Source organism: Neomonachus schauinslandi, chromosome 1 (genome assembly GCF_002201575.2).
Source record: "Neomonachus schauinslandi chromosome 1, ASM220157v2, whole genome shotgun sequence".
In the NCBI taxonomy this organism is placed as follows: domain Eukaryota; kingdom Metazoa; phylum Chordata; class Mammalia; order Carnivora; family Phocidae; genus Neomonachus; species Neomonachus schauinslandi.
This window is the reverse complement of record NC_058403.1, coordinates 201,404,978-201,427,238: the sequence shown is the minus strand read 5'-3', so window position 1 is coordinate 201,427,238 and position 22,261 is coordinate 201,404,978. Positions and strand designations below refer to the sequence as shown.

Below are 22,261 nucleotides of genomic sequence, written 5' to 3'. Positions count from 1 at the left end.
GTTGCATGTGTGTGTTGCGTGTCTATGTGGCAGTGAGTGTCCACAGGCCATGTGACTGTGTGACACTGACTCATCTATGGCACTGTGAGACCCCAGGTCTGTGTGTGGAGCCCTGGGTAGGCTAGGACCGTGTGCCCCAGGGTGACCGCAAGTAGCGGCATGGGCTCCTTCCGCAGCTTGTCGGAAGCTGTAAGCATAGCTGAGCCTCCGTGTGTCTGTGGGGCTGTGTGTCTATATGAGTGGTGATCTGTATGTTTTGTTGTTCTGACAGTCACTGTGTATACCTCTGTGTGTATGACTGTGTCCCTGAGTGAGCTGTGTGTGTGGCGGTTCCTTCTCAAGCTGTGTGGGGGTAGTTCCGCGGGGTCGTGCACCCCGTGTGACTGCCTATTGCTTTATGGAACTCTCACTAGTTGTTTCAGTAGCTATGTGGATCTATGTGTGTAGTCCTGTGTCCAACAGTGTAGCTGCAACTGTGTGTGGCTGTGTTCCTGGGTGTACAATTTGGGTGGTTGGTCCTATCTGGGGAGTGTGTGTGTAGCCGTGATCAACTGTATCCTGCTGTGTGTCCCCAGGTGGCCGTCCCCACCCGTGCCTGCGTGTGTGTACCCGCGGCCCCCCCCCCCTGCGGCGGGCACTGCGCGTGCGCGCCGGGCCCACGGTCCCCACAGCGGGACCCATCCGCGCGCCCGCCATCGCCCCTTTAAGAGCGGCGCTCGCGGGCGGCAGGGAGGCGGCGGGCGGGGGCGCGCGCGGAGGGAGGAGGGGGCGCGCGCTTCCCGGAACAGCCCGCGCTGAGGGAAGAGAGGAAGAAAATAAAACCCGTGGCTGGAGCTGAAGCTGGAGCTGCCGCCGCTGCCGCCGCCGCCGCCTTGGCCGTCTGGAGCTCCCCCGCGCGGACGATGCCCGCGGTGCCCGTGCGGGGCTCGGGGCGGTGAGGCCTGGGGCGCGGGGTAGCTATGGCGACCGCTAGCGCGGCCCGCGGAGCCGCCTGACAGGTGTGGGCCCCGGCGGCAGCGGCGGCGGCGGCGGCGGCGGCGGCTCGGAGCAGCATGTACGCCAAGGGGGGCAAGGGCTCGGCCGTGCCCTCCGACAGCCAGGCCCGCGAGAAGTGAGTCGGTGGGCCGGGGCCGGGGGAGCCGCCGCGCAGCTTCCGTGGGCCCCAATGCCGGCGGGCACCGCGCGGGGCACGTGGGCGCGGGGGCAGGGCGTGCGGGGCCGAAGCGCGCTGGAGGGGTCGCGAGATTTGCGGGGGCGCGCGAGACCCGAGGGGCGCGAGATTTGAGGGGCGTGTGAGGCCCGAGGGGCTCGAGGGGTCGCGAGATCTGTGGGAGTGCGCTAGATCTAAGGGGTGTGAGGAGCTTAAGAGTTCGCGAGATTTGGGGGTGCGCGTGAGACTCCGGGGGCGAGAGGGGCGCAAGGAAGTCGTGAGGTTTGGGGGGCGGTGCGTGAGAGCCGAAAGGTCGTGAGAGTTGAAGGGGCGCCGGAGACCCGAAGTTCGCGAGATTTGAGGGGGCGCGTGAAACTCGAGGACTGGGGAGACGCGACATTGCAGGGGCGCGCGAGACTCGAGGGCGCAGGATTTGAGGGGGCGCGAGAGACCCGAGCGGGACTCGAGGGTCGCGAGACCTCCCCGACGGTCGAGACTTGGGTGCGCGAGTTTGCGGTCGCGCGTGCGCGCGAGGTCGCGCACGGAGCGGCGTCGCAGTCTCCGGGGAAGTTTGCGGGGCGGGCGAGACTGGCCAGTTGGGGACCCCTGCACGTAGGAAGAGCTTGAGAGAGGAGAGGGCCTGAGGGCTGCTAGCCCCAGCCCGGCGGGGGCAGCTGGGTGGGGCCCCTGGGGAGGCCACACGGCCCACAGTGGGAGGACTCTGGGATCTGCAAAAACGCCTCAGGCGGAGGCTAAAGGCTCCGTCCTGTCTGTGTTCCAGGCCCCTTGATGGCCAGACCTGTCCTGTGCTCGTCCATTTCTTATAGAGGGTCCCATCTAAGCCTTGGTTTGGGGGTAGGGTTCTGCTGCTAAAGAAAGTTTGGAAAACACCAGATGGTCACATCCCCTATTTCATCCGTGGGGGTGCTGGGGCCCTGGAGAGAAAGCGATCTGCTGAGGTCTCAGGGTCTGGGGCGCGGGAGAGCGCTCAGAAAGCGGGAGTGGGGCGGGAGCGGGGAAGGCACACTGGACAGGTCGGCTGGTTGCTCCGAGCATCGGTTTCTGAAACGTGGACAACCGACCTTGTAGGATTCTCACAGGGAGGGGGTGAGAGGCTGCAGGTAGAGCACCCCACACAGGCAGCCACCAGCCGAGCCACTTCCTGTCTCTGGGCCTCGGTATCCTCCTCTGTGAAATGGGGGTGTGGGGGGGTTATACTGCTCAGGTCCTTAGCTCTCTGGTACTGTGTTTTTCTCCCTGCTCGAAGTCCTACCTCCTCCTGCCCTTCTTCCTTCTCAGGTCCCTGTCCTGGGCCCGCTTCTTGCTCCTCATCTCAACACTAGTTCTGGGACAGCCTGCCCCAGAAATGAACTGAGTACCTGCTGGGTGTGTGGATGGTGGATCCATTAATAAACACTCCCAGCCTACAGGGCAGCCTGGAGGGCACCTACCACCCAGCACTAACTAGCACTTGGATTTGGTCCTTGGTTTGGGGGCTTTTTAAATAAGAGGACAAAGGTGATGGGTAGTCGAAGGCCCCTTTGTCCCCTTTATATCCTTCCCCCTGTGGCCCCAGAGGTTCTGCTAATGTGAAGTGCTGCCAGGTAGGTTTAAATAGTTCCATAAATGACAACCATGGTTGGTGTCTTGTGTTTTTTCTGGGATTGGTTTTGAGAAGGGGCACATGACCACGTGTAGTTTGTTCCTTAGCCCAGCAGGTGAGGGATTCACCTTGTGTTTGCTCTGTCTCTTGCTGGGCTTCCAGGTGTGGCTGTGGGCATCCTTGTTTGGAGGGCAGATGGGCAGGAGTTTCTTGAGAAAGGAACCCCTGAACTGAGTCCTGGAGGCTAAGCAGAGCCAGTGGACACAGGGGAGCTTCCAAGGAAGGGCTTGAGAAGAGGGAAGGAACAGGAGGAGGAGGAAGACAGAGGGGGAATTTGTGAGTGGGGGTCATCACCCAGGCCACTGGCTGGGAGAAGGGCTGTAAGGGGCGTGCGTGGAGGCTGTCAGGCAGGTGGTGAGACACCCAAAGGCCTGGCCTTGAGGGTGGGGGTGGAGGGTGGGGGGAAGAGATGTGTGGGCTGGAGCGTCCCTCTGTTGGGAAGTGACACAAGGCCCTGAGTGGAGTCTCCCAGCCCCCAGCAGCAAGTCCAGGGGCTTTAAGGGGGAGGAGGACACTGTGCTAGTGCTCAGAGCCTCCGTTACCTACCATAATTCTTGCTAATTACAGTGGTGGCGCCATGTTGTAGTCTCCAAGACTCTAACATCCCGTTCTGTCACCTGAGCAGCCCTGTGCGCCTTTCTTCCTGTGAGCACTTGGGGTCTGGGCACCCCATATCCTCTAGGTCACTCGTTCCTTCCATCCACCTGCCCTCTTACAGCAAAAGCCCTTCCCATGAGCCTGCTCTTTGTTCTGCAGGTCATTTGCCAACATGATTAGGGGTGGGGATGCCAGGATTTGGATCCAGAGCCCAGGCCCTTCCCCATATGTGAGATCAGGGCCTGGGAAGGGACACCTCAAGCTGGAGGCCCTGCATGGGGTGGCACCCTGAAGGTCTCAAAACAACATGGTCAAATGTCCAGGCTTCAAAATTTTTCACTCAAAACAAAACAGCTTACAGTCCTTCCCTGAGACTCTATCCTGGTAAAAATTAAAGTAAGAACACGTAAGAGAAATCAGCAAAACTTAAAATCTTCTCTGGCTTCTCTTTGCTTTGGGGATAAAACCCCAAATCCTTAACTTTGAAATACTAAGCTAACTTTTACTGGTGCTTACCAGACTGCCTGTGTTAAACCTATCCTCGCAGGAGGGAGTCCCTGTGTTTTTTTTTCATTCATTTGTGGTAGCAAGGGGCCCAAGATGCCCTGGGTGCTGTTGTAATTTCAGTAGTGAGGGAAAGAGACCAAGTCCTTGCCCTCCCAAAGCTATATTCTAGAAAGAGCTGCAGGCAGTGGGCAAAGAGACATGTGTCAGAAGGGGATAAATAAGGTGGTTGGGCGGGTGGATGGGGCAGGTGGAGTTTAGGTGTGACAGGGAAGACTGTGACAGGTGACATTTGAACCACATAGGTCTCTAGGTGGAAGTGCCCTGAGTGGGGGGACACCCTGTGCAAAGGCCCTGGGGTGGAGGAGGGCCAGTGTGCGTGTGTTGGGGCACTGGAGGGACTGAAGGAGGCGTGCTATTGGGTGTGTGTGTAGACTCTAGAGGCTGGGGAGAGAGCAGCCGCTGGGGGAGCCCTGTCGAAATCCAGGTAAGAGGTGGTGGTAGCCTGGACCAAGTGTGGTAGAAGAGGCAGGAAGAGGGCTCCAAAGCAGAAGAGTGAGCTTTTTTCTCAAGTTTTTCCCCTAAATTCAGTAAGTGCAGTGATCTCAGGGGGATGGCTGGGTGGATATTCACACACCTGTGTACCTTTGTGAGTCAAGGCCAGACTACCCAAGTCAGATGGGGCGGGGGGGGGGCAGGGAGGGGGGGAGAGGAAGAAGCTGGGCGGGGAGCATGTTGAGGATGGACCACTAGATGGTATGTGAATCCCAAGTTTGGGGGGGCCAGGCTGGCGCACCCCATGGGCAGCTGCATGAAGATGTCATCAAAGCGGGAGAGGAGGCCATTCAGAGAGGGAAGTGGGGGCCCAGGGCTGAGCTGGGGTGGGGCTAGTGGAGGGAGGAGGGGAGCAGCCCGGGATGGGGTCCTGCATCCGGGATCAGATGCCACCCCTGAAGAACAGTTGAGGGCAAAGGGGAGGTGTAGGAGGGCCTGATGGCTGGCAGTGTCGAGCAACCTTGGTGGATGTGGTGGGAGCCAAGGGTCATTTCTTCAGGAAGCTTCCTGAGCCAGAATGCCCCAAGGGCAAGACTGCTGCCTCCCTGCCTCTATCCTTACATCTGCCTACCTGGATCCCCCCCATCCCTTCTTGCTCCCTTTTCTCTGGGCATCTCAGCCCCAGACTTTCCTGCCTCCTGCAGTGACCCCCCAAATGGGTGAGGGACTGGCTGGACCTCTCTCAGCCTCTCTCCTTGCCCAGAGGGTGCGGGAGGGGGGCGGGCAGGCCTGGGCTTGTTGGCTCTGCTTCAGTCCGTTGTTCCTTCACTAATGGACGCAGGGCTGGCAGATGCAGACCACTTGAAGGCTCAGGAAGCCTCTAGAAAGGAAGAGAATCATAGGAGTGAGTTGGACAGGTAAACCTGGAGGCCATGGGACCAGGAAGGCTGAGAGGGGTGTGATGATGTGGTGGAGTCCACAGCCCATCTTGAGGAAAACCCACACTTGGAGCAGTGTGACCACCACGAGCCATACCTCTCTGTGCCCTGTCCCTCTTGGTGGCTGTCCACAGCTCATCTGGTGTGGGGTGAGCTGGGGGCACCCCTTGCCCTGGGACAGCTGCCCACCCCAGTCCCTCAAATGTCCCCCTCTTGTCCTTCCCTAGCACGCACTATCTTCCGGCCCACCATAGAACTCAGCAGGTAGCCTCCGGGGGTCAGGTGTCTGTTGTGTTCACTGCACAAAGAGATGCTGGGTGAATGCTGAATGAATGAAAATGGATGGAGGAAGGAAGAGGATCCAGGGCAAGGGTAGAAGCCGTTGGGGGGGAGGGGGCAGGGGCAGGGAGCAGGGGCCGGGGGACAGAATGGCTAGAACCACCTCAGCAAAATGTGAGGGGAGCTAAGGAAGGGGGCTGATCTGATGGGGGGCGGGTATGTGAGGATCAAGAAGCCTGGCTGGGAAGGTGGGAGAGAACAAGAACATGAGTCAAAGCAGGGTTATTTTAGGGGGGAGGCCCTCAGCCAGGGAGGGGTGGCCTGCTGAGTGGGGAGGCGTCCTGGAAGGGCTTCCAGCTCAGGCCAGCCCTGGGGGAGCCCCCCCATCTTGGATCTAGACCCTATCCTCCCAGCACCGCCCCCCCCCCCCGGGGCCTGGACCAACGGACCCTATGTCCCTGGGAGCACCGGGAGGGGGCAGTAACTGTGGATGGTTGGGAAATGGGTGACCCCAGGAAGCAGGAAGTTGTTTCTCTGCTTGCTGGTGGGGAGGACTGATGAGGGGGTGTTGGGGCTGAGGATGCGGAGGCTCGGAAGATGGTGTAGAGGGGCCGGCCTCCCTGTGTGGCCTGTGGAGGACGCTACTGGCTGGAAGGTGGCTTGTGTTCTTGGGGCAGGCAGCAGCCAAACTGGTGTGTCCAAGGGTGCTGGGCACTGTGTTTCTACAAGGCAGGCCCTGCTGCCCCTCACCTGCCCTCGCTTCTCCACACTCCCCCCTGCGGGGCTGGTGTAGCTAGGTCATGGCCACCATGGGTGGATGGGCGCTGGTCCTGAGAAAGAGAATGGGGGTCCGGGGACACCTGGTGGAGGAAGACCTCAGGTTAGAGGGCCCCTTTCTTTCTCTAGAAGACAAGGCTGGAAGGAAATTAGGTGTTGGGCCCTGACCACATGGCCTCGGGTACCCGCTGGGAGACCCCACCCAGGGCAGAGTCTGGAGTGACCTCTAGGAGCCCTTTCTCCCGGCCACAAGACCTCCCTGGGACGAAGGCTGTTCTGGGGTCTCAGCATTGGCAGGATGGGGCCAGGACTTGGTCCACGAGGGGATGTGGAACTGAGCAGAATGGATGGCTTGCAAGTCAGGGGTCAGGGACTGCTGGGAGCGCTGCCTAGAGGAAGGGCCTGCCGACTGGGTATTGATGGATATGTAGGAGCTGGCAGGTCTGAGCACCTGATGAAGCCATCACATCAGGGTGGGAGAGATGGGGGGGTTGGGGAACCATCGGGGGGCAGTGAGTGAGACTGAGGATAGTATCACGAAGGGCTCACCGAGGCCACACCTAGGGACCCTTGGGGAAGGGTTGTGGGGCCGGCCGCAGGCCTCCAGAGAGCCTGAGCCCATCCGCACCCGGCCTGCCTGCAGGTTGGCGCTGTATGTCTACGAGTACCTGCTGCACGTTGGTGCCCAGAAGTCAGCCCAGACCTTTCTGTCTGAGGTAAGTCAGCCTCGCCAGGCAGGGCCCCCCCAGCTGGGTCCTTCCTTACTGCCTGTACCCTGGGGTCCACTCCACCCCCTTTCCATTGGGGCTCCAGTGGTGGGGTTCGGTTGCCCCTCTGCTGGCCCTGGGAACTGAGGGCTGGGGTGGGTCAGGGCCCGTGGGCTGGGGTCGAGGCATCTGTCTGGCCATCTGAGGATCTGTGCCCACTTCTCTGCCCCTTACCCAGTTGTCCTCTGCCCTGCACCCTTGCTCAGGGCTGCTGTTTCCCTGTCTCCCAGGCCCCAGCCCTGGGGCTGCCTCAGGTTGGAAGAGGTTGGGCAGGGCCAGGCAGCAGACCCCCTCACTGTCTTGTTTTTCCCCTGCAGATCCGATGGGAGAAGAACATTACACTGGGGGAACCCCCAGGCTTCCTACATTCCTGGTGGTGGTGCGTGTGGGGCTGGCCAGGGTGGACCATGGAGGGGGGCTGGGTGGGGACGCATGGGGAAACCATCGTCCCCCCCCTGCTGCCCACAGTGTGTTCTGGGACTTGTACTGTGCAGCACCCGACCGCAGAGAGGCGTGTGAGCACTCAAATGAGGCCAAGGCCTTCCAGGACTACGTGAGTCCCTGCCCCAGGGACCGGGACCAGGGCTCTTGGGCATGGGCCAGTTTTGGGGCCTGTGGCCTTGGGGGCCTGCGTGGCCTGAAATTGGCTTGGGTGGGCAGGTGGGTCTGGTGTTGGGGTTTGATCTGGGATCTTGCCCACTTCTGGGAGTCCCTATGCCCTCTCCTCAGTCTAGGGTCACTCACAGGGTGGGGGAGGCTCTTTCCATTGCACCCAGCTCCTGAGAGTCCCCACAGCCCCCCCCACCTTCCTGAAGCCAGCCCTACCTCTCCTTCCCCTCTTCTGAATCCCTTGGGGAGCCAGGAGCTCTGCCTCCCTGGGTGTGTGTGTGTGTGTGTGTGTGTGTGTGTGGAGCTGTGTGTGTGTGTGTGTGGATCTGTGTGTGTGTGTGTGGAGCTCTGCCTCCCCGGGTGTGTGTAGCTGTGTGTGTGTGTGTGTGTGGAGCTCTGCCTCCCCGGGTGTGTGTGTGTGTGTGTGTGTGTTGGGGGCCACCACGGCATACCCCCTCCCACCCCAGCCTTTTTGACCCCAGGGGACCCTGGGGTTGGCTAACTGGCAGATGCACCCTTGGGCAATACACTTCCTGACTTTGCTTGGTGATTGGGGCTGTTGACCCCACCTCTTTGGCCTCAGTTTCCCTCCAGGTTGAGTGGGGGTCAGAGGCCTATCTGGAGAGGAGGGGAGATAACATGAAAGGGCTGGTGGCGTCTCATTGTCATGGGGAGCAGATGGCCGCCCCTGCGTTTATCCTCTTCTTGGTCCTGGCTGTGGGGCTTGGCCACCTGGCTTCTCCGAGAGGTTTCTGGCTGGACAGGAAGGGTGGGGGGCTCTGGGCCCACTCCGAGGAAAAGCAGCAGCTCAGCTGGCGTCCAGGGGCGTGCAGCTCTAGGCGAGCTCCCCTTTCTCTCGCCCTCCCCCTTGTGCACCCACTCTCCTACAGCTGGCGTCCTCACAGCCTGAGCAGTCCGCCCTGCTGTGCCCCCTCGGGCCTCCTAGGGCGTGGCCGTCCCCATCTCGCTCTGCAGTTGGTCAAGGTCGTGCACCGCCTCCCCACATAAAGCGCCCCTCCCCACCCGGCAAGTGCAGGCCTTTGTAGAGCAGGGGTGCAGCCCGTGAGGGGTGGGGGTTCATCGTGTCCCTGAAGACGCTCCGCACCCGTTGTACGATGTGCATGGGAGCCGGGGTCACACTATTGGTCCCCATCGGGTTCCACTGTTCGTGTGCCATCCCCCCTGTCGCTCTCCTGCCAGAACGGGCTCCAGGGGTGTCTGGAGCTGTGTGCGTGCAAGACTCTGCGTGGGCGCTCACTCCCAGTCGAACCCTAGCCCCTCCCAGCCTGCGCAGCGCCCCCTTCCCCCCCCCCCCGCCCCGGCTTCGCCTCTGCCCCCACCTCTAGTGGCCTCTCAGGGCCCCTCTGGGGAGGGCAGGAAGGCGGAACGCAGGGTTCTCCACATCCACGGGAGCGCGCTTCCCGGGAGCGCGCCGGTTACCATGGCCGCGGAGTGCGTCGGGGGAGATGGTGCGGGCACAGCGGGTGTCGGGGGGGCAGCACCCTAACCTCGGGGTGACGGGTTCCCTGTGGCTGCGGGCGCACATCCTGACCAGCCGCTGCTCTAACGTGGGGGGAGCGCCGTGCTCGCCTCCCCTGCACGGTCGGGGCCCCCTCCGAGTGGGGGGCTCAGTTCACCACTCCCGGCTCCTCGGCCGACCTCGGCGTCTCCAGGAAACGCTAGCGCGCCCAACCCATCGTCATAGCAACGCGGGATGGGCCAGGGCGTCTCCGGGTGGATGATTGACATGGGGGGTCTAGCTCGGGCCACCCGCCAGGGGGGGTGGGCCCGCCCTGTATTAACCCTTCTGGGCCTAGAGTTGGGGAGCCGGGTGAGCGGTGCCCTATCTTCTCCCTGCCCCCACACCTCGTCGGCAGCCCAGAGAGCAGCTGCCCCCCGCACCAGGAAATGCTCTGGCGCCTGCTGTGGCTTGAAAGGGGGGACTGCTCTCCCACCCTCCCTGTGGGGTTGGTTGGGGGGAGTGGACAGACCGAGGGCTCAGAAGTACCTCCTCCAGCCACTGAGGCAGGCGCCTGCGAGAATACAATAGCTGCTCCAGCTGTCAGGCTCTGTGTCTGGGGGAGGGGGGGGCATTGGGGGGGGCAGGGGGGACCTGGCAGTTTGGGGGGGGGTGAGAGCTTTATCCCCCCACTCCTAGGGTCTCTTGGGCTTTCAAAAGATTGGTGCCAGGCCCTGGGAGTGTTTTCGGTCACCATAGGCTAGGGAGGGCTGTTCCCCGCCCCCCCTGCAGCTCCCCCCCCAGCTTGGGGCCTGGGCAGGAGTCCTTCAGAGGTTGATCTTTGAGAAGGGGCAGGAAGGGGGGGGCAGCTTGCAATACCCAAGGGGAGGGGTATGTCTACAGGGGTCCTGCTCTGACGCAGCCAAGGGGCCCTCTCCCCACTTCTGTGGGGCAGGAAGTGCTGTGTGACTGTGGGCACAATGCTTAACTTCCCTGAGCCCAAGTGGCTGCAGTTTTGCAAAATCCTGGGCATCCCTGTGTGATGGCTTGTGCCAGTCCCAAGGATAGCCGTGACCCACACAGACCATACCTCTTGGATCCCGTTGGGGGTGGAGTGGGGGCAGATGATCCAGACAGACAAGAGTTGAGGGGCCTCCCGAGAATTACTGTGTTTACTCAGTCCTTGCAGAGTCCTCCTTCCCTAACCTTTGATGTGTCCCCTCTACCCTGTAGACTAGGCCTGCATTTCCCTCCTCCTCCCTGCTCTGTTCCCAAAGGCAGACAAGCCTGGGACTTGGAACCTACCAGAGGAAGTGGCCTGTCAGCCTGTACCCGGCCGCCACCAGCATCTCCACCCTGGGCTGACATGGGAACCCCCCTGTCTAGCACCCGCTCTTCTCCCCTCCTCCAACTGAAGAGAGGCCTGGAGCCTGGAGACCCCATCCCAGTAGTCCTGCTCTTCCTTCCCTTCCCACCTGGAGGAAGAGGGGAGTTCTCTGCGCCGCAGCCCCAGAGAGCAGCCCTCCGGGAGGGAGGTTCATCTGGAAGCTGCCAGTTGATTTTTGTGTTTATTTGGGCTGTCTTGGGTAGAGCTGGGAGTCCAGCTAATCCGCTTTACCAGCCAGGAGGACATGGGGCCTGCTGGGCCGGGGCTAGAGTCAGGGACCATGCCCCCACTGGTCTGACGTGAGATTCCGATGGAAAGAGCAAGCCTGTGCCAGATGCAAGAGGCGCGTGCCCACGGGGACCCTGGCTTGTTGGCATTTTCAGACCCCCCAGAATCCTCATGCTTGGGACTGACTCCTCAGGAGCTGGGATCCCCAGGTCCCTGGCCTTCCGCCTGGACTGCGTGCTGCACCTGACGGCCCCGATCACCTCCAGTGTCTTGGGTACAGAAGAGGCAAAGCCTGGGTCCACGGCCACACGGCAATTTGAGGAGGACACCAAGTCAGGGCTGCTAAAACTGGGGTGGGGACAGGAGCAGTCACTCCTCCTTCACCTAGAGAACCCTCCAGGTGTCCTCACGTGCTCACACGGGTAGAAGATCCGATGGCCCAGGTTCCTTGCTCTGTGGAGTGGGCTGTTTGCGGACAGGAGGGGACACTCAAGCAGGAAGTGACGTGAGCAGGTTCTCCTGGTCTTCCTCACCCCTGCAGAGCGCTGTAGCGGCCCCCAGTCCTGTGATGGGGAGCATGGCCCCCAACGACGCGATGGCAGCAGGCCCCATGGCACCCGGCTTCTTCCAGGTACAGCCAGGGCCAGTGCCCCTTGTTCTCCAACTCAAGTGGGCATGTGTCGGAGGGTGAACAGCGTGGGCCATGATGGGCGTGGGGGGTCCCACGGGGAGAGGCCCCGGCAGGCCGCAGTTGGTAGGGGTTTGTCCGCGAGGTGGGCATTTGCACACGGGCCTTGGTGGCGGGGGCAGGGAGAGGCCGCATGGGCTGGGCCCCAGTGCAGGAGAGGGCGGGGTCTCTTGTGACGTTGGCCTGCGCGGGCCTGGTTGCTAAGGGCCTCGGAGCATGGCTCTCTGAGCCGTGGGTCTTGCCCATGACTGTTCCTGTAGGGCCCCCCCACCCCAAAGCCCGTCTTCCACTCAGGGGAGTGCAGGGCTGGCCCACCCTCCCGCCTCCATGGCGTCCCCTCACCCTCCCTGGCCAGGCTCAGCAGGGCCACAGAGAACAGTGAAGCTTCGGTGGACCTCGCTCCTCCCAACCCACCTGGTTCTGTCCTCCTAGGGCCCCCCCGGCTCCCAGCAGCCCCCCCACAACCCCAACGCCCCCATGATGGGGCCTCACGTTCAGGTAAGGACCTGTGACGCCCCGCCCCTTTGCACACGCACATCCCAGCAACTTGAGACCCCAGCCCCTCCGCACTCACGCACCGGGCATTGGCTGGCTGCAGTTTGCTGGCTGGTCCTGGAGGAGGGGGCTGTCCAGGCTGGGGGCCTGGGCACTGCAGGAACAGGGTAGCTTTGGGGGGTGAGCGGGTGGTGGGAGGTGCTGATCCCCGGCCCACCTCTTCCAGCCCTTCATGTCACCGCGGTTCCCAGGGGGCCCCCGGCCCACCCTGCGGATGCCGAGTCAGGTGAGAGAGGGATGAGGGGAGGGGGGGTAGGAGTTGGGCCAGGGTGGGGGTACCCACGCTCAGTGCTGCCACACCCCCTCCGCAGCCTCCCGTGGGCCTCCCCGGCTCCCAGCCCCTCCTTCCTGGCACCATGGAACCCTCCCCGCGAGCTCAGGGTGAGTAGGGAAGCTCCAGCTGCTGCCACCCCCCACCCATTAGGACTCCAGCTCCCAAGTTCCTCGTCCCTGCTGCCTCCTGGTGCAGAACCACCTCTCCACACTGGGGAGTGTTACTGGCCTGAGCCCCCTTCCTTCTGCCCCCCCCACCAGGGCATCCGAGCATGGGCCCCATGCAGAGAGTGACACCTCCACGGGGCATGGCCAGCGTTGGACCCCAGGTGAGGGCTGGACCAGGAGAGGGGGTGCGCTTCCAGGGGGCTTCCCCCGACACCTTGGCCTGCACTCACAGCCCTTTTGCCTTCCCAGAGCTATGGAGGTGGCATGCGGCCCCCACCGAACTCCCTCGCCGGCCCAGGCCTGCCCACCATGAACATGTAAGGCCCTGAGAGACCCCTGGAGTGTACCCACGTAGGCCACCACCCAGCTTCGTGGCCCGGCTCTGCTGGGGCAGACTAAATCTGCACAACAGCTCTGGTTGTTTACGCTGCACTGGGTGGGGAAACTGAGGCCCAAAGGCCATATCCCATAGGATATGGGATTTGAGGGCTGACTAGAATCCATTCCTGGTTACCAACTCTCAGCCAAACTCTGCGGCTCCTCGGGCCTGTTTGGGGGCACATGGGCAGGGTGGGGGATGTCACAAAGTGTGTCGGGGGCTGTGTGCCACCTGGCCTAACCCCGGGGTCCCCCCACTGTCTCTTTTAGGGGCCCTGGAGTGCGAGGCCCATGGGCCAGCCCCAGTGGAAACTCGGTGAGAGGCGGGCTGGCCAGCCAGGGGAGGCTGGGGGGTGGGTTCGCGGTGTGGCGGTAGAGTGGACTGCTCACAGCTGCCCTTCTCCCCAGATTCCCTATTCCTCCTCCTCCCCCGGCAGCTACTCGGTGAGTGACTGAGTGACGAGGGGGGCTGGGCCACTTGAGCCAGGGGGGCAGTGGTGATGGTTGGCAGATGCGGGGGGTCGTTCTCACCTGCTCTGTCTCCTTCCTTGTGCAGGGACCCCCAGGAGGAGGAGGGCCCCCTGGAACACCCATCATGCCCAGCCCTGGAGGTGCTGCAGCCTGGGCGGGATACAGGGAGGGGTGTGCTCGCCTGGAGAGATCCTCACACCCCATCCCCTCACGCACCGGTATCTCCCCCAGACTCCAACTCCAGCGAGAGCATGTACACGATCATGAACCCCATTGGGCCGGGCGCCGGCAGGGCTAATGTGAGTGGGGGGTTCCAGGGTGGGGGCTGCGGAAGGCGGTGGCCCCGTTGGGGGTCTGGTGGCCCGAGTCCCACGCTGCCCGCCCCCCCCCGCCCGCCCGCCCGCAGTTCCCGCTCGGCCCTGGTCCGGAGGGCCCCATGGCGGCCATGAGTGCAATGGAGCCTCACCACGTGAACGGATCCCTGGGTGAGTGGGCGTCCCGAGACACGCACCCCACGCCCCAACCCCGCTGCTTCGCGAGCCTTTTGCGCCCCCTGGCGGTTGCTCCTGCCCCTCTCCCTGGTTTCTCCGCGGGCGTCCCCGTCGTACCCTGAATTTCCACGGGCCTCTCGCTGGCAGGGGAGGCGGGGGGGCGGGGGGAAGATTCCAGTAACTAAGCCAAAAGTGCCGTCACTGACCCCCGTCCGGACCCTCCATCCAGGACCCCCAGCGGCGCCCCAGCGGACTGGGCCCCGGGGACGGAGGCAGGGCCCCGGGACAAGTTCAGGGAGGGGTTAGTTGACCCTGGGCCGGGGTGAGGGCGGGGGATTAGTTCCGGGCCTGGCGCAGGCGCATCTGAGCCGCGGTCCGCCGTCTGTCGGTCCACAGGCTCGGGCGATATGGACGGGTTGCCGAAGGTGAGGGGCCGCGTTCCTGCGTGGGGCGGGGCCTGGGGCTCCCTGGGTGCGGGGATGCGGGCTTGGCCAGAGCTGTGCGGGCCTAGTTGGGGTTGGGCGGAGCGGTGGGCAGGGATCCTGCGCTGACCACGGCCGCCCCCAGAGCTCCCCCGGCGCTGTGGCCGGCCTGAGCAACGCCCCGGGCACCCCGCGGGACGACGGCGAGATGGCGGCCGCCGGGACCTTCCTGCACCCGTTCCCGAGCGAAAGCGTAAGCGACTGCGTCGACTCCCCCCCCGCGGCGGCGTCGGGCCGGAGGGGCCTGGCTGGCAGGCCCCGGCGGGGCGGCCGGGGGGCCAGAGCAAGACCGTGACCGCGGCGGGCCAGGTGGGGGGGCGGCCGCGGCATCCTTCCCCTCCCCTCTCCCTCCTCCCCCTCCTCCCGCCCTAATCTCACCGGCCCCCCTTCCCCGCCCCAACCCCCACCCTGGGACCCGCACCCTAGGGCGGTCTCCCCACGCATCGCCACCTGTCTCCTCCCCTCCCTCCGCCCCGTCCCCCATTCTCCCCGGGGGGGCGGGTCCCAGCGGAGGCCAGAGCTGAGCCCGCCTCCGCGCGCCACCCCCTCGTCTCTCCGCAGTACTCGCCCGGGATGACCATGAGCGTGTGATGGGGCAGCAGCCCCTTGCCCACTGCCGGCCTCGGCTTCTGCCTAGTGCCCCTGCCTGGGACCAAGGTTCAGGGGCTCGGGCAGTCTGCTGGGTGAGGGTCTGAGGTCACACCTCGGGCGACTGTACTCCATCCAGTTCAAGGATTGGACAGCTGGGAAGCCCGGCACAAAGGACTCTCATTTTATAAAAAAAAAAAAAACACAAAAAAAACACGCAAGGACCTCAGAGACGTTCTTTCCTGTATAGGCCCTTCTTGTCATTTCTATTTTGTCCCAGGGGGCTCCTTGGGGACCTCCTTTCCCCTGGACAGCAGGGGTGGGCCCCATCAATAAATGTAACTTGGTTTTGGTTTTTGGTATCTGGTCTCAGATTTCTTCGCTGTGGCTTGTGGCCACGGCCTCCCATCATGGGGTTAGGCAGAGGCCTCGCTTCTAGAAGTGTCAAGAGTTGGGGCATCAGTTTCTGAAGGGTAGGTAAGAGTCTACCACGTGAAAAATGGAGATGGGGCTGGAGTTGGGGGGTGGTTAGGGTTAGGTTGCAAGCGCCCAGAACCTCCAGGTGATGCTGTGGCTGAGAGTGGCACTGGCTTTATTGTCTTCAGGGGTCTTGGAAGGGTTGGGTTCTGAGGGGCAGTGGGGACGAGAGTTTTGGGGGAGATGGATGGCCACGGCCTTAAGTGGTGGGCATCTGGGGTGCGTCAGCCTGAGAGTGCCCATTGGCATCCCCCGTACAGCCGTTGGGGGCAGTTGGCGCTGGTCCTTTCTTGCAGGGCAGAGGGCAGGTGGCGACCACAGGCCCCCCTCGCTTGAGGCCGGGGCGCTCCATCTTGTGTTCCAGAAGCATGTGGTTCTGTGGCGGGAGCCCCACACAGGCCCTGGGGGGAAAGGTTGGGGCTGAGTGGGGCCAGACCATGCGGCTGGCGAACCCCACAGCCTCCAATCCCAACAGTCCCTGTGCCGAGGCCGCCAGTGGACATTCGGGCCTCGGATGGGGACCCCAAAGCCGGGCCCCACCTGAGGATATTCTCGATGCAGCTGCGCTGGCGGAAGAGCGCATTGACCACCGGGCTGCCGGGCGGCACCAGCGGCGCCTTGAAGAGGAAGCTGAGCAGCGACAGCACCGAGTGGAAGCCCTGCGGCTCGGGGTCGGCGTCCGTGCAGAAGCTCACGCGCTGGCACAGCTCGGTCAGCAGCACCAGGTCGAGCATGATGGGCGCGGCCAGGAGGGAGTCCTGCAGGGCCGGCGGGTCAGAAGGCGGGGCAGGGCCGGCGGGCGGCCCCACTCCTGCCCCGGCGGGCCCCGCACCTCGCACGTGTTGTGCAGCACCAGCGTGTTGGTGCCGCCCAGCATCAGCTCCGAGGTGTACTCGTCCAGTGCCCGCTTGCTGTCGCCCACATACGGCACGTACTTGATGACCACCTGGGGGGCCCAGCACGAGGTCACAGGGGTCCCCGCCCTCCTCCGCCAGGGGCTTCCCCCCACCCCCCAGAGCGGCCTGTGGCCCACGCACGCAGTGGTCGGGCTCCTGGCCGGGCGCGTAGAGCACGGGGTTGCTCTGCACCATGTCGTCCACCACGCTGCTCTTGGACACCTCCTTGGAGCGGAACTGGGGCGGCGCCGACAGGTTCTGCCCGTCGTTGTTGCCCAGGTGGTTGTAGCTCACAATGGACATGGCCTGCGGGAACAAGGGGTCCCGCGGCAGCTGCAGGCCCCGCGGCGCACAAGCCCTGTGGCGCGGGCTTGGGGTCCAGGCCCCCCCTCCTGAGCTGTGCACCCCCTAGGCCCACGCACCTTGAGGCCAGAGCCGATAAGGAAGTCCACGAGCACGGACTTGACCTTGGTCTGGCCTGACTTGAAGTCGTCTCCACCCACGAAGACACGTCGCTGGCGGGCGAGCTCGAGCGCCCCAGGCACCAGCGTGTTCTGCGGGGACCCATTGAGGAAGGCGCAGCCCTCCAAGATGCTGGCCACGGCGAAGAGAGTGGAGGGCGACACCTCCAGGCCCAGCTGTGGACGTAGGCGGGCGATCAGGACGGAGGGGTCCTCTGGGGCTGGTCCTGACCCCTCTTCCCAACCCTGGATGCACTCACCTGGATGGTCCGCAGCAGGTTCTCGGCGGTGTCATTGAGGCCTGGGACCACTTCGCAGAAGCGCTCCGTGTTCGCTGTCCACAGCACGATGACTTTGTCTAGCCCAGCACTGGACCGGAAGTCGCGGATGTCCCTGCGGATCTGCTCCAGCTGGGCGGGGAGGGAAGGAGGCTGTACAGGCTCCTCGATCTGGGGAGGTCTGGGCTACTCTTCCCCAAGTGCAAAGTGAGGTCTGGAACCTCAGGATGCGAACGAGGAGACAAAAGGCCAATAACGCAGGGGGTGCGGGGGTGGGGGGGGGGGGGGGGGGGGGGGGGTGGTGGGTGATAACTCGGGGCGAAAGGCAAGAGCAACAAGTGGCAAGGGATACAGGGTTTGGGGCGGGGCCGCACCTGCTGTGCGCGTGTGCCCAGTATGAGGTTGTCAGCACGCGCGCTCTGGTTAGCTGCGATGAACTCGGGGATGTAGACAGAGGGCCGCGGGCGCAGGGCCTCCAAGTGCGGCCACAGTTGCTCCTGCAGCCCCCAATCCAGTACCTGCGCGCGCCGCATCGCCTCAGCCAGGTTCAGCGACGATATGTCCCAGCCTGGGGCGGGGGGAGGGGGGGAGGGGCGGGGGAGGGACGACACACCCCCAAGCTCAGCCCAACCCGGAAGGTGGGCCCCTCCGGGCCCCTCCAGGCCCCGCCCCCCACCCAGCCCCCTGCCTAGGGTCCCGCCCACCGTCGAACACGAGGTCGTCGGGTGCCACCATGGGCAGCAGGGCGCTGAAGGGCACGAACACCTCCTGGCCGTCGACGTCCAAGCCCAGGCTAACGGTGCCCGCCTGCGTCAGTGAGCCGTAGTAGTTGGCCTCCTGGGGGGGCGGCAGGCGGGGCGGGGTGAGGTGGGGCGTGGCGTGAGCCACTAGCCGGCCCGGGCCCCACCCGGCACCCTCAAGCTCCGCCTTCCTTCTGGATGCCTCAGCTCCGTGCTCCTCGCCCGGGCAGAAGTCGCTCGGCCTTTGGAGGTCCCCCCCCACCCCCGAGAGCCCGCCGGCACCTTAGGCTACGTCCCCGGAGGTTCTCCTCCTTCGTAGAGCTCCGCCCCCTAAAGGCCCTTCCCCCTCCTGCAGGGACTCCGGCCGAGCCCCACCCGACCCCCCACCTTGCGGCCGGTGCGCGTGGGCCAGGACAGGCGCAGTCGGTTGGCCAGCACGGCAGCGGTGAGCGTGGAGCCGTTGTTCCCGCCCCAGCCGACGAGCATGACCCCAAGCCGGGGCACCTGCCGGGCGGTCCGAAAGGTGAAGCGCGTGGACGTGGGGTATACCTGGGGGCGGGCGGTGCAGTGAGCCTGAGGCCACAGGCCCTTCCTCCCTCACAGAGTCTTCGACGTTGGGTAATTCCCGTCTCCTCCCGGCTCCCTGGTTCCCCCATTCCCACCCCCCCACCCCGGGTCCCTTGCCTACCTTGAGGACACTGCCCTCGCGGCTGACGCACGTTGTCCGGTACTCGTACTGAGCCTCGATGGCGTCGGGGCCGTAGACCACGTCGGGGCTCTCGACCACGAAATCGGCTGTGGCCTCCATCGCGGAGAGCTAGGGGCGCAGGGTGGGCAGAAGGTCAGCGGGGACAGGAGAGCCGGCGGCCCGAGCCGACCGCGGTCCCTAGGGAGCCCGCACCACGCCCCGGGGCCGCACTCACCGGCGCGGAGTCAACTCGGACAGTGGCGGACGGCGAGGGCTCGGGGCGCGCGAACTCCAGAGAAAAGAGCCGCGGCCCCGCCCCCGCCCCGCCCCTCACCCCACCCGCGCCAGGGAGGAGGGGCGCGCGGGGAGGAGGGGCGCGCCGGCCTAGGACTCGGAGGACTCGGGTTCAAGGCCCCGTAGGCCCGAGCCATCACTGCCCTTGGGTTCCCGCCCCCCCCACCGGGCGCGGCCGGACGTCCACGTGGGCTGCAGACCCCGGCCCGCGCACCGGGCGCGTGGATTCGCTTCGCACCACAGCCGGTTAGGGCGCGCGGCCACTTTCCCTCATTTTACGAAAGAGGACATTAAGGCTGCAAGAGAGCGCCAGGCCCAGCCACCAGGCAGGAGGTGGAGCTGGGCAGGAGGGCTGGGCACCTGGGTCCGAGATAACTGCAGTGGAAACGAGGGTCAAAGACTGAGCCAGGGCTCTGACTCCACAGCCAGGCACTCCTCCAGCCTGGGCCGCCTCCGCCTCCCCCTTCCTGAGCAGGACTACCCGCCACGCACTCCGGGCAGGGCTCACACGGCGTGTGTAAGGGGCGCTGCGAGGCCTACCTGTAGCGGGAGGGCTTGGCAGGGCCAGGCTGGAGGGGGGCCAGTGCTCGGTGAGGAGAGGAGGGGAAGGGAGGGGGCAGGACCAAGGAGGTCAGCTGGGGAGGAGCTAGGCAGGCACAGCACTGCGCCCCCCTAGCACCCAGTGATAAGGGAGCGTGGGAACCCGGAGGGCGGGCGGGCGGGGGCGGCTCCCCCAGGAACTTTCCAAAACAAGCGGCCTCCTCCGGCTGGAAAGTTTCCACCACTGGAGCTGACCCAAAAGGTGGATAGTTGGGAACGCTCGCAGGAAACATGGTCAGGGCCTGGCCTTGGGGGCTGGGGGCTCCAAGACTCCGGTTCCAGGCTTTGCCCTCAAGGGACTCCAGTGTGGGGGAGCCGGAAGTAGACTGGGGCACCCCTAGGCAGAGACAACTCAGAAGTAGGGTCTGGCAGGGCAGGTTGCCTGGAGGAGGTGGCTGCTGGAAGGGGTCTTGAGATTGCAAAGACATCTCTTATCAAGAGATATGAAGAACTGCCCAGGCAAAAACCTGGGGGAGTGGGTTCAGGGGCAGATGAAAAGGTGGCCAGGTGGGAGGGGGAGAGCAGCAGTTTGGGGACCAGGGCAGACGCTCAAGGCTGGGGACAGGGAATATTGTGTAACAAATATTTGGGTTTTGTCCCTGGTTTCTGGCTGGAGATGGAGTTCAATCGCCAAAGGCTGGTGATTTCATCATACCTACATAACGGAACCTCCGTAAAAACCCCGAAACCGCACGGGTTGGGCGAACACAAGAAGTGTGGGAGGGGGGCACACCTGGAGAAGGGCATGGGCGCCCAGTGCCGTTCTCCACACCCTGCCTTCAGCATCTACTTCCATTTGGCTGTTGGAAGTGTCTTCCTAAGCACTGTGAGCCATTCTAGCAAACCTCGGAGGGAGCCGTGGGAACCCCTGATGTATAGCCAGTTGCTCATAAGCATGGGTGGCCAGAGACTTGCAGCAGGTGTCTGGAGTGGGGGGCGGTCTCATGGGACTGGGCCCCTAACCTGTGGGCTCTGATGCCAGCTCCAAGAGCTGAAATACAGTTGGTGCCAGGGGACTGAAGGGAGCTTGCGCTCCGAGTGCCAGGTGACCTGGGAATGTGCAGAGACCGGAAAGGCCCCCAGACCCAGCCCTGGGAGCCTGAGTACTCAAGGGGCAGCCTGTGGGAGGTGCCAGGAGGAGGGCGAGGGCAGAGCGGTCAGCTGGGCACCGGAGAGTGATGGCAGGGATCGCCTGGGGGTGCAACATGGGGGGACTGTGCTGCCTGGGAGCGACTGAGGACCTCTGTCCCCACAACACAGGCTCCTGAGGGCAGGGGCAGGGCTGTCTCCGTCACTAAGTGCCAGTGCCCAAGCGGAGCCTAGCACACAGGAAGGGCCGTGGGATCAGCGTGCTGGGGGGATGACAACCAGGGACGTTGGCCAGCCAGTGGCAGGGGTGAGCGGGCGGCCCCAAGGTTGTGAGGTTGGGAAGACCTTTCTGGGGCCCCTGGGGGGCTGGATTTGTGGCATCCTTGGCTCAGGAAGGATCCTGATGGGACCCCCTGCGGCTAAGGTGCACTCAGGGATGGCCATGGTGCCTGTGGGCAGCGTGAGGGGCTGCAGGGGAGTCTGGTGATGGGCCTGGGGGAGCACGTGGGCAGGGCAAAGCTGCGGCTTCGTGGGCTTCAAGGGAGCAGACATTGGCCCTGGACCTTGGGCTGTGGGGATAGAGATGTTATCCCCTAAAAGCCCGGTGTGGCCAGGCTGCCTAGGGAGCAGGGTACACTCTGCCCCACGGGGCCCTCCTGACCTTGTGTCCTGCGCCCCTTGGATTCCCGGGCCACCTTAGAACTCGGGCCAAGGCTGGGCCCAGCGGGGCTGTCCAGGAGGCTAAGGCCCAGAGCCCCTGACCCCTGGAGCCCTTTCATCCCAGGCTTATTCTTTGTTTTTCCTTTTGAAAATAAACACCCACCCCCACCCCGTCCTTCAGGAGCAGGACCCTGACCCCTGCCTTCATCTCCTCACCTGAAGCTTGGGACAAGGACAGCCGTCCCTGTTGGCATCCTGGGCCTGGGGGATACCACTGGGCCTCGGCATCCCCATCATGGGCGCAGGGGCAGCCCCAGCGAGCCGGCCTAGCGGGAAGAGACAATAGAACAGGCCGTCACTGCTGTCTTCCCCAGCTGCAGCTCATTTCCCCAAGGAAGGGCACTCTCCGGGCCCCATGTGGCCCTACTACTGCTGGGGGCTGTGGCACTTCATTAGGCCCCTGCTGGACCTGGTCTACCCTGTCCACACCTGGGGACACAGCTCTGCTCATATACCCACCGTGGCTCCCCACTGCCCCCATACCCCCAGTCTTCATCCTTTCCTATGACCAGGCGGTGTGACTTCATGCCTCGCACCAGCAGGGCCCACCGCCTCAGCCAGTCAGCTTCCACCACCACCGGCCTCCCTGCCACCCCGCACCGCCCGCCTGCTCATCACCGTGGCTGCTCCAGGGCCAATCTCCTCCTGACCCCAGCCCACCCCCGCAGGGGGCCAGGAGGCCCCGGCTGTGACAGACACAAACGCACCCAGGCACTTGGGGCTGCTAGGTTCAGTTCAGTGAAATTTATTGTAGGTTGAAAAAATCAGCATTCACCTGTTTAGTGTACAAAAAGGACACTAGATCTTTTAAGAAAATATTAGGAAACTGAAGACGCGGATGCCTTTCAATCGTAACATTTTGGCAAAAGTGAAAAGTTCTTGTAAACACCAACTCCATGGCTCAAAATAGTTTTTCTCCACAGTACAATATTAAACGGGGGGGGGGGGGGGGAGGGAACACAGTATCAATAAGTTAGACCATATTTAATCAGCTAGAACTTTTGTCCATCAACCCCCAAAGCACAAAACTTTTCTTAGCTTCATAATTCCTTAAAAGGAGAAAAACAACAA

General features: G+C 63.6%; 2 protein-coding genes across 17 annotated transcripts; one reads left to right on the top strand and one right to left on the bottom strand.

The window, feature by feature from the left end:
* The first annotated feature begins 763 nt into the window (after nt 1-763).
* Nucleotides 764-15,484, top strand: SSBP4 (single stranded DNA binding protein 4). 14 transcript variants are annotated; one of them, XM_021683258.2, is made up of 18 exons: nt 764-1,111; nt 7,047-7,119; nt 7,488-7,549; nt 7,639-7,723; nt 11,395-11,484; nt 11,974-12,039; nt 12,263-12,322; nt 12,408-12,477; nt 12,631-12,698; nt 12,787-12,854; nt 13,186-13,231; nt 13,324-13,359; nt 13,472-13,526; nt 13,618-13,685; nt 13,793-13,871; nt 14,274-14,302; nt 14,445-14,552; nt 14,921-15,484. In XM_021683258.2, the coding sequence occupies exons 1-18, from the start codon at nt 1,053-1,055 to the stop codon at nt 14,948-14,950; spliced, it is 1,152 nt and encodes a 383-aa protein (XP_021538933.1). In that variant the 5' UTR covers nt 764-1,052; the 3' UTR covers nt 14,951-15,484. The 14 variants fall into 14 exon arrangements, with proteins under 14 accessions (XP_021538933.1, XP_044777854.1, XP_021538934.1 ...); XM_044921919.1 differs by lacking the exon at nt 11,974-12,039 and having other exon boundaries at nt 7,047-7,080; XM_021683259.2 differs by lacking the exon at nt 11,974-12,039.
* ISYNA1 (inositol-3-phosphate synthase 1) lies at nt 15,429-21,367 on the bottom strand. Of its 3 annotated transcripts, none has more exons than XM_021683253.2 (11): nt 21,347-21,367; nt 18,488-18,616; nt 18,187-18,348; nt 17,764-17,896; nt 17,434-17,627; nt 17,042-17,191; nt 16,743-16,958; nt 16,462-16,626; nt 16,257-16,370; nt 15,965-16,182; nt 15,429-15,825 (listed from the first exon to the last, which is right to left on the bottom strand). In XM_021683253.2, the coding sequence occupies exons 2-11, from the start codon at nt 18,605-18,607 to the stop codon at nt 15,624-15,626; spliced, it is 1,674 nt and encodes a 557-aa protein (XP_021538928.1). In that variant the 5' UTR covers nt 18,608-18,616; nt 21,347-21,367; the 3' UTR covers nt 15,429-15,623. The 3 variants fall into 3 exon arrangements, with proteins under 3 accessions (XP_021538928.1, XP_021538927.1, XP_021538929.1); XM_021683252.2 differs by lacking the exon at nt 21,347-21,367 and adding an exon at nt 18,723-18,825; XM_021683254.2 differs by lacking the exon at nt 21,347-21,367 and adding an exon at nt 18,723-18,825 and having other exon boundaries at nt 17,578-17,627.
* Nucleotides 21,368-22,261: the final 894 nt, after the last annotated feature.